The sequence below is a fragment of the Azolla caroliniana genome, unplaced genomic scaffold (genome assembly GCF_043228905.1).
Source record: "Azolla caroliniana isolate FFs.n. ecotype wild unplaced genomic scaffold, voAzoCaro1.0.p SCAF_7, whole genome shotgun sequence".
In the NCBI taxonomy this organism is placed as follows: Eukaryota; Viridiplantae; Streptophyta; class Polypodiopsida; order Salviniales; family Salviniaceae; genus Azolla; species Azolla caroliniana.
Window position 1 is genome coordinate 17602167 of NW_028230442.1, and position 11415 is coordinate 17613581.

The window sequence follows — 11415 nt, forward strand, 5'->3', positions numbered from 1 at the left end:
AACCATGATTTCTCTCTCTCTCTCTCTCTCTCTCTCTCTCTCTCTCTCTCTCTCTCTCTCTCTCTCTCTCTCTCTCTCTCTCTCTCTCTCTCTCACGCGCACATCTCCTTGTCTTTATCATATACTGAGTTTCTATGGGAGATTAATGACTAATAACCGCAATGTGGACACTTACCTAAGCCGCCATTTTGCTCTCTAATCGGTATCTTCAAGGATAAATTTATCGGTACATCCATATGATACTTGACATTATGAACAAAGAGATCCACTATGATATTCTATCTAATTTAACCATAGTAACATTCGTACATAATTGAGCTTCACCATTGTTGTCTACTGTCTAATTTACCCATGCCTTTCGAGGGACATGGAGCCCCATTTAATGTCGAGTTTTAGATGATTTGTTAAATAAATTGTGTAGGTTTGTACATATGATAAACCCTAAACCCTAAGCATTCACTTTTTCCACTTGGCAAGATGCTTACCTATGACTCCGAAAATTGTCATACGATCATGGCCAATGGATGGCCATCATGCTACATAGTCAAAAATACAATCTTGCTTGTGGGATGATGGTTATGGAGAGAAACAACTCTCTTATGAAACAATTTTGGTCTATGAAGCTTCCATACAAAAAACAATGTCATCAAAATACTCATTGGTTCTAACATGTTTCCCTTACTAACATACATCCTATTCATAATTTATCGAGCACTTAAAGATAGAAAAAAAAATCATCGACGTGCACTTCCATTCAAGCAATCGCTTCACATGTCATTTTTTTATTATATGCTATAGGTTCCCAATAGCTTTTGTATGTTTTGTCAAGGAAGAAAATAGAATTAATCAACAATAATCTTCAAGAACTTGTTAATCATACATAGTTATGTCTTAAAGGCACATGATTGATGTCTATATGATAGTTCTACTAACATAAGTCACGCATGTCTTACATACGATTAGACTTTCTTGCACTTTCACTATTGCAAAGCCAATCTTGGTCATGAAGACAATTAGACACGACTTTGGTGGAGAAGACGGTTTCAATATTTGTGGGTGGTGGCATGCAATGAACCTCATCTTCTAACCATAAAAGTGCTAACTCAAACACATGAGAGATGACACTTCATCCACTTCTCATAATTGTGGCCTTTTGAATTTTGGAATATTATTTCTTTTAATACACATTCCTATTGAATGCAAAATCTTAATATTTGTAAGGTCATTGAAACATTGTATAAAGGTATTGCTTCTAATCCCCATTGTAAAAGTATAATATAATTCATCCTCCACGATGCCTCACCCCCCATGTTGGTTCACCTAGATTTGATGCAAGAACTCATCCTCAAGGATGCCCAATTCCCATGTTTCTTGCCAACCTAGATCTAAATACAAGTGCAACACAAGAAAATTCAAATGTTTTGCACCTATGAAATGTATACCGATAAATAGTTCTATGCATAACAACACAACCTTTTGCGCTACTTCTCTTCTATTACACTTAAAAGGCAATGACTCACTAGAGTTCATATCTAACCTAATTGATTGAGGCATGTGACAAGTATAATAAAAAAAAATCAACACTATAAGGCATAAAAGTAATACATTTGAGATAAGTACATATAATATTCGAAAGCGAACAATCATAAAAGACTATTTCATGTTAAGAAGTTTATATTTCACAAGTCTAATAATAGATTGTAATCATCTAAAAGTTCACATAGGGAAACATTGACCCATGGTCGAGAAATCTATGCATTGAAGTGTGAGATGTTTATCATGCTTGATCTTGTGATTCAAGCATTGTGAGCCTCTTAGCAAGCAAAGCCGAGCTGAGCCATGCAATTCAAGTGGGGTATTAAAATGTCCTTGCCATTGCAATAAAAAAGATAGCAAGACAACTCTTCATGTACAATCAAATTGCATGCATTGTCCTCCGACCTTCCAATACAATGGAGTAAATTTTGTTGCGACACATCATTTGGCCTATGTTGCATCCAAATACATGCCAAGTCTATGTCTAACATAAAATTGCAATATGTACATTGAGAGGGAAAGGCATCACAATCAATTCAATGCTAGGCAGAAACTGCCATACTTTTTGCCCACAAAGATTCTAAGTTAATGTCTGGCATCAAAAGCGGCAAAAACTTGCTAGGTAATGCTTAACATCAACATCCAGTCACTTCCTTTCCACCTATTTTGTAGGTTGTAGCTGATATGCCTTTTTTGTAAACTAATGGAAGGATATTTTGTTCAAAAAAAAAAACTTCAACATCCAGTCAGTGCCTCACTCCAAATTTTGGTTTCCAAATGAAAACAAAGTTTTGGCTACAAATGCACAACTCTAACCTACTGTTGATTCTTTATATTTGAATCCTTAGGTATTTTCCTATATGCACAGTTGTTTCCATACAATAATTTTGAATAACTGGATCAAATATTTTCACGAGAGTTTTGCTTTTAAGGCTTCTAAATGAGGATTTGATTTATAATTATTTGTATATTAAATCTTTTACAAAATATTTGTATAGGAGCAATATAGTTCTCCAACATTGTTGGTAAAACATCAAATCATGAAATTCACACATTATGAAAAAGTAGCTACAATTTTTATAATATGAATATTTGACAAATTTGATATTCTTCAATCTATATGTTACTTGTAAGGGCTCTCAAATTTGATATTTCTCAAAGTATAGAGATTGCAATGGAACTTTGTTATGGGGATGATAATTGTGATGGGGTGTATCATATCATTTCTTGTAGGTGTCCCTATGATAATTGAGAATGAAAGAGTGATGCATTGTTACCATTCCAAGTCAAGTTGAGTCATGTGATTTGATCGGATCTTAAAATGTGTTTACCATCATCCTACATACAAGATGGGAAGATGGCAACACCTCCAAGCAGAAAAAATTATGGTCTTGTCCTTTTTCAAATGAGTGTGATTGACAAGTCTTAGGATCCTTAGCCACAAGAATACCAAATGTTGTGATGTGGTGATATGATCAAATTAGGTCGAATGTGGTCTAATAAATCATGGTTCTAATGTTTTCCTATTTTGTGTCATTGCTATTGTAGATAATCCAAATTCTTCCCCATCTCAAGAATCCCAACCTATTGGACTTGGGTTCCCATAAATCACAACCCCTTTTTCTTGGGGTGGGCTTGAATAATGCAATGTAACAAGATTGATCAAAGGCATTCGTAGGTCAAAATTCTCTTGAATATCACTGATTACCACATCTTGCTTGAAATGTTGGATGCAAGCTACAAAATAATCATAAGAGTAAAATTCTCTCATCCGGTTGGGTTGTGACATAAGAAAATGGTTCAAAAGATGGGGTGTGGATGATCTTTTAGAGCTTTCAAGTGATGCTATGATTACGGAAAGGTTGGTGGAATCATTAAGGATGAAGTGGAAAGATGCTAATAGGACAAAGCTACAATACTACATGGCAAATGTCAACCCTGAATGTTGGTCTCATATAAGGCAAAAAGCCCATTGATCGTATCCAACCTTATCGCATCACCAAAATGAGTAATAATGCTCATAGAGCCCTCACACTACGCACTCGATCTCACAAGTTAGGTATTGAAGTTGCATCATGGTATCAAAATGTAACGAATTTGAAGGCATGTGAAGTATGCAATGAAGGCATGGCAGAGGATGAATGCCACTTGCTCTTCACATGCTCGGCATATAGTGAAATTTGCTCAAGATATGACGACATATTAAGAGGGAGTGATAACTTAAGTGACATACTTAAGACACCACCTAGAAGGTTGAGCTCATATGTGTATGCCTTATTCACACACAGAGACTTTGTGCTTCAATGTATGAATACCCCTTTTTAGGAAGGAGACACATATTGAGAACACAAAACTGGCCTCTCTATGGACAATAAAAAAATCTAAAATCTAAAAAATTAAAGAAATTTGACCAATGGGATAAAAAAAAAGAAAAAAGACTTTAATTAATTAAATAAACGTGACCAAGATTTATTGGGCAAGCTCCCCATATTGGATGGGACGTTTGCATTTACTATCAAAGGGCAAGGTGGCCAAGGAGTCCTTTAGGCTTGTTGTGAAGTGGTTAATATTAATCCTTTAGGAGAGAAAGAGAGGGAAATGGTTAAGAAAGGGATGAAAGTCTAGAGAATTAGCAATCGACTTAGAAGAAACGTTGAGAGAAGTTGATTCATTTGCTTTTACACCTCTTTTTGCTTTAACTTAAAAAAACAATTTTCTTTATACTAGTGGGGACACATGACCCTTCTCTTAGGTCTGCCAAAGTCTCTTCCTCTTAATACATGTTAATGCCAATGCAACATATGACTGCCAAGTACTCAGGGAAACTTAGGGAAAACTAATAAAGAAGTGAGGTTCACAACAAATATGACCTATCTTGACAGATTTCTAGTCCTACAATGAGGAATTCTAGTTACCAAGGATTCAACCGGCATGCATACATACAAGGAGAGGTCTTGGGATGTCAAAAACATGCTAGTGACATGTGATTTCGGCACCTAGATACATACGTGTAACACGTAAAAAACACTGAGGAGTGGATGATTAACAATTTGTAATGTAAGAGCACACTATAGTCCAAACTCTTTTCCCTTGGATGGAATGGGGCCGTCATGAAGCTTCCTAGCAACCGAAGGTATAACTAGTTTTATCTCGACCTCTAAACATGTTTTGATTCTATGCTATATATTGAATGCTAAAAGATTTAAAGATTGATTGACCATTAGGAGATGCTTAAATCTGCATTGCAATGCTCCTACAATTGTGATTGTAACAGGGGGTGGGGAATTGACATGTTTAGTAATGCATGGGCAGGAGGTGGATCAAAGGAGCTCCAACCCAAGTGGTCTAGTTTCCACATATGTTGAAAAGCAAGGCATTCCAAGAGAGATCTGTATTTCAATCTGCAAGGCAATGGCAATCCGAAACATACTGGGCCCTTTATTAGACACCACATCTAGCATACATACATATCTATCAAGTGTTTCAATCTAGCATACATTTATCTTGTCTCTTGTCTCTAGTTGGTTCATGACGTCGTAATGCTAATGTTTCTAGTGTCATTTCATGCTCAAGAATAGACATGCCAATGTTTCTAATCTCTAGTTATTCTCAAGAATGGGCACAAACTTCACAACATGCAACCAAACCACATAAACGGTACAATATATTTGTCAAGAGTGACTCAAGAAAGTGTTGGGAGAGAAAACATTGTTGTGCCATCATAAACATATGATATCAACAAATGATAGATAATTGTGTATGTATGTAAGTAAGAGTTTCACATAAATAGAATTTTTATTTGAAAAAAATCAAGTCATTTGCCAATCCATTTTTATTTTACATGATGAAGCTACATAATTGTTTTCTTATAGGTTTTCCATACTATTGAGGTGATTTAATAAACTCTTCCGTGTGAGGTAGTCGTTTTTTCATGGTCAACACATGCAAGGGTAATGCATTATGTACGTAGCCTCTTCCACTATTATCGAGATCATGTTGTGCAATGTTACGAATATATATTTGTTGATCTCCATGTCTTCCAATGCATGAGTGAATAGGAAGGTGTGGTATTTAGGGTTTAACCAACTCTTAGAAGGCTTTGGAAATCCATGAATGGGGTAGTTTTACTTCTTCACGCAACAAACATACTCTACTTGTACGCATGTTCTTGTAATTGAATGCATGGGATTGCATACTAAGGATTGCTACATTTCATCGAGAAGGTAAAAGTGGGTGTTCAATGGAGTAATGGTTGTCTAAGCTCCTCTCGTGGCTCTGTGTTGATGATCAACGTAGATTTATCATCCAGCTTATCCTCCACCACTATATACCCCCTTGTCTCTCTTGATTTCCCCCATAAAACAAGATAAAGGCCGACGACAATAAACAATCCACCGGTCAAACTGTAGATACATAACAAATTGTTATATGTACATGTCTCACCAAAATAACATCCAAAGGAAAAAGAAGAAAAGGCCCATTTCGCTAACCTTCCCACGGAAAGAGTTTCTTCTAGGAATACATAAGATAGTATTGCTACCAATATTGTTTGGAGAGGTTGATATGCCGCAACGAGTATTGGTCCCCCTTCATAAGCACACCATGCTTGGAGAGTCATAGCCACGCTAGATGCGAATAGCCCCTACATGCACAACATCATCAATTCATCATCATCGCTACTCCAACATTAATGTTTGTTTATGTTAACGAAATATGGAAAAGCCATATGAAAACTCCAAAGCAAAAGAAAAAAAAAACAAACCCCGTATAAAATGGCCGAGAAGTCCAAAAAAAACGTTGAAGCCCATACGCTAGGTGTTCTTTCCACACATATTGCTATCGATGCAAGCTGGATACTTCCAAATACATACGTAAATGCTGTCACCGATAGTTGTGCGGGATAATCTTTCAGAACTGGCTTCTATCGAGGGTGGAAGTCACAAGGAAAAAGAAAAAACATTAGATCTTTTTGATGAATTTGGCCATAGTTCCATGACATTACACAAACCGAGCTTTTCTTCGAGTACTATACCTGTATGATGAACCATATGGCCCATGTTAAACAATTTCCAAGAAGACAGAGAACCCCCCATTTCGATGATGCATTCGAAGAAGACCCCAACATTACTAACCTTTGAACAAACGATCCTCCAACTGTGAGTAGTGACGGATCTTTGTATAATCCGATCACCATAGCTCCACTAACAGCTATGATCATCCCCAATACCTTTGCTTTCCCTTCTCTTGTTTTAAGCCTTATTTTCTCTATCCTAAAGACACAAAGGTAAAAAGGTCAAGAAAACAATGCTTTTTACTGACAATATGAAGGCCTCTTTCCAAGAAACAGTTCAAACCCATGTAAAGATAAAAACAAGCTTGAAGAATGAATCTACATGCAAGCATTTTGTCTCTATCCTAAACACACAAATTTTTACCCAAAAAACAGCAAACACAGGGTTCATGGTGGTATTAAGTTGCTTTAGCGATCAAAAGGTCAACTTTCGACAGCGATTGCTTAAAATCTTCACTATTTTAAGAGGTTATATTGAAATAGTACGGCAACTCTATTGTTCGCTTCTATCTTCATTCATGATTATCTTAGTCAAAGTTCGAGGAAGCCATATCACATCGATTTTGCACTCCCATCAAGTTTTGTGTAGACTTTTTAACACATATTTTCTTGTATCAATTACAGAGCATTTTTGACATTATCAATATGCACCTGAGTAATGAAGCTAATGCAAATGTCAATGCAGGCGTCAGGTTTTGCATGGTAGCCGTGAATGTTGCCGAGGTATAGGTTAGTCCTGTAACAAAAAGCATCTGGTTGCTGCAGATTCTGAAAAGAAGAAATTCCACACAGCAACGAATACAATCAAATCTTCATACAAGGTCCAATTGTGTACAAAATGTTCACAAAAGAAGCTAGTTAGGCTGGAGGAGTTACCCAATTAAGCCGGTAACAAAAAACTGCGAGAGTTTAGTAAAGGTCAACGTAGGACGGGCGTTCCTGGCGAGGAAAAATGATAAAGAAGAATCTTAGATCATTTTTTATTCAGAATTCAGTGTTCTGTACTTAGATCTTACAACATCAGTAAAACATTGAATAGATGAAGCTGAAACATACTCTGATCTCATAGATCCTGCCATTATAGTTTTACATTAGTAGGAGAAACTTACGTACATCAAGCAAATACATATCCCCAATTCCATGAATTCTGTAATTTTTTGTTAAAACCACCACTAAAAACTCTTATAAGACCTTAACCACCAAAACCCTTATATACGATCCTAAACCTGAAGCCGTTCTATGTTTATGCAGTTAATCATACATTCCCAGCACATTATGTGGAATTAACACAAGGTCTTCTGATGAGGACCTTACACCTTCGAGAATGATGGTGACACAATAAAGAAAACATTACTGAAACCCTAGAAACCTAGAATTTTAAATCCTAAACCTCTAAAACCATTACCCCTCAAAACTCAAAAAATCCAACCACTTAAACTATTAAAGGACTTACATAGAAGTTGCTTTTCAAGAAAGAAAGAATGAATGAATGAATGAAAGAGGCATGACCAAGGCAGCCCCATAAAAGCCCTAAATTACTAATGTCTGGCTCTTTTAGCCAAGCAAACCATACATTACTAACTGACATCATGCATAATCATCAGAAATCAGGTAGAACCCTCACCTTTCTAGGATGAAGGCCAAAGGTGCGACAAAGACAGCCGCGATGACATTCCGGTACACGAGGAAGATAGCTCGACTACTTGCAGAGCCATTCGAGAGGGCAGCACGTGCCAAGATCCCAAAAACTGCATAGAGAATCTGAACCAAAGCGGACGCCGCATGAACCCTACCATACAAGAAAAGAACCCGGGATTCCGTCGAGATATAACTGAGAAGGGGTTTCAGCATTGGGGAAGTCACTCTTCTCATGCTCATTTCAGAGCGACTATGGATGGAGTTAAGGTCTTTTGTCATATGTTGGCCATGGAAATCAAAGGTTTTTTCATTGGTAGAGTTGTTTTTGGCGTCCATCAAAATATAAGAGTTTCTTAAGATTGCAATTTGAAGATCAATGAGTTCGGAGCAAAGTAGGCTTTCAATGGAATGAATCAATCAATCGAGTCCAAAATCTCAAAGCTATGAAGAACTGATTTAAGACCCACTTACAAAACTTTGGTTCGATGTTAAATTTAGGGTTTAGAAAAATTAAATAATTAGAGTTTAGTTTAGAATCCCTACCCTTTGATAAATTTCGGATTTCAATCAAATCTAAAACCTTTGATGAATTACGGATTCCCTAAAATTTGGTAGAGTTAGGACTCATAAAAAATGCACACTTACTAAAATATAATTCTCTGAGATGAACCTAGGGTTTCTGCATTCTCTCACTAGGGTTTTGTACCCACTATAAATTTGGATATCTGAAATAACTTTAGAGCATTGGGATTGAGGTCTTACTAGAATATTTACTTTGATTAGGGTTTTGACAAGAAAATAATATCCTCGATAGGGGTTTACCAGAATATAATACGCTTAATCAGGGTCCCCCCAGAATATGATACTCTTGCTTAGAATTATACAAGAAAATAATACTGTTGATCAGGGTTTTAGTAGAATACAATACTGTTGGTTAAGGTTTTACAATAGTATAACAGCTTTGATTAGGGTTCTACCAGAATGTAATGTACTTTATTGGAATTTTAGAGCCCTTTACCTTATTTGGGTCTATCTTTGATATCCTTCTTTTAGGGTTTCTTCTTCTTCTTCTTCTTCTAGTCTACGTCTTGATTAGGGTTTTAGGGTCACTTACCGAAATTGGGTCTCTCTCTGATATCCTTTTATACGGTTCCTTCTTATTCTTCTTCTTCTTCACTCTCTCTGTCTCTGCCATTGCTATAGAGCGTAAGCTCAAAGCTATGGGCAGTCGTCATCTTCAGACTATTATTAGTTCCTGAGAGTATGTATGTATGTATGTATGTAATGTATGCATGTAAGGCCTCTCTCTAAAGAGGAATAATTCAGAAAACAAAATGACTTACAAGTCAATGTGATGTGATAGCATGTGATGGATGTGCTTGGTCTTTGGTCTTGGTCTCTGCCTCCTGCGCCAGGTCGGATTAGAGCTCATGACCACCATCAGACTCGAGCTCGTGACCATCATTAGACAATGGCATGTGATGCCTTTTTGTGATGTGCTTGGTCCGCGCCAGGCCGGATTCGAGCCTGTGACCCCATCATCGGATTCAAGCTCATGACCATCAAGACAGTGGCATGTGATTGCTTTCGTGATGTGATTGGTCCGCACCAGGCCGGATTTGAGCTCGTGACCATCACTAGAATTCGAAGCTCATGACCATCAAGACAATGGCATGTCATGTGCTTGGTCCGCCGCACTAGGCCGGATTCGAGCTCTTGACCATCATCAGATTCGAGCTCATGACCATCAATCATTGGGTATCAATTATCATCATCACATGAACTGTTGTTGTTGTTGGTGGTGGTGCGGTGGTGTGAGTGTGTTTGATTCAATGTGGGTTTATTGTTTAGGGTTTAGGGTTTGACCATTGTGTATCAAAGCTTCCAATCCGAACCAACGATGAGGCTAAGCCGAGTGTTTCTGTTTTTGCAAAAGTCCAGCAAACTAAGGTTCTAACCACGACCGGTCAATCAGTCAACTCAATCAATAGATAGCCCCCCCATAGCTTAACCTTTCACATGCGGGCATCACCTGGTTTCCTTGAGTTTAATCCCGAGAGTGCTTATCCTTTGCAGCCTCGCTCAATTTGATAGGATTCGAATCTTGTTGCGCTCGGCCCCCAATCTTGTTTAACTTTTACTAAACCTTTTGAATGAAAATAAATAAATGAAGCAAGCATTTGTGTGCATTGAAAGCATTTGTGTGCATTGAAATTTGTCTTTCGTTCGACAATATTTCGATACCATTTCCATTTATTTTTTATAGTTATCACCTCTTGTGTGTATGCCATCTAGTACGCAAATGATCTTGTGCATATGCCATGTTTGACAAGGCATGGCTTGGCCTTTGACTTTTTGAGCCAAAGAAGTGGAAACAGTCTTGTCCCTAGGGATACAATCCGATGCTTGACATCGCGTAACAACCTTAGTTCTAGTTTTGTACTTGGTGTTGGATTGCTCAAAGCAAATCACGTTTTTTCTTGATGAATTGCAACTTTTGTAACTTTAGGTTGTCACAATTATTATTTGCTCTTGGCTTTTGGCAGGAATAAAAACAACATGCAAATTGTTATACTAGCAAAATGACGGATCTGCAGAAATATACTCTAAGTTCTTGAAAATTTCGCGAGGATGAGGTTGTGTTTAACTTGGAACCATTCCTCCGAATGATCACTTAAACTAACTAGTGGACTATAATCAATCAAATACATGTTCATTTCCTAAAATATATATATTTGAAGATTTTTCAAAGAGTGTCAATTGTCAAGTAGGTCTTTGTCCCATGAACATGCATCAAACAAAAACACAACAATGAGTGAAAATGGATTCACATGTGCGTGCTCGCACACATGGGTACATCTTGAACGAGGTGGTGAATTGTTTAGGTTTTCTTTTTGAATATGATTTGACGATACTAAAGGACTCAATAAAACCACAAAGCACTTGAAAAACTGTCCAATGCCTAGATCATGACTCAGGAGGAGGATCATATTGAAGCACTCTGATCGATGTCAACCCGATCGAAGCACTCAGATCGACCTGAGTCTCCCTAATCCTCATGCAACAAGTCATCAATCATCAATCATCAACCATCAATAATCAATCAGCAACCATCATCATCATCATCAATGCACAAAGTTACAAGCAAGTCACACCAAGCATGATGATTG

The 11415-nt window shown here is 37.3% G+C and overlaps 1 protein-coding gene across 1 annotated transcript; it reads right to left on the bottom strand.

Moving 5' to 3' along the window:
- Window positions 1–5439: 5439 nt before the first annotated feature.
- On the bottom strand, window positions 5440–9093 carry LOC147862127 (protein WALLS ARE THIN 1-like). Its single transcript, XM_087323135.1, has 7 exons — window positions 8232–9093; window positions 7484–7546; window positions 7259–7375; window positions 6569–6806; window positions 6299–6457; window positions 6027–6178; window positions 5440–5939 (listed from the first exon to the last, which is right to left on the bottom strand). The coding sequence occupies exons 1-7, from the start codon at window positions 8579–8581 to the stop codon at window positions 5774–5776; spliced, it is 1245 nt and encodes a 414-aa protein (XP_087179261.1). The 5' UTR covers window positions 8582–9093; the 3' UTR covers window positions 5440–5773.
- Between the last annotated feature and the right edge of the window lie 2322 nt (window positions 9094–11415).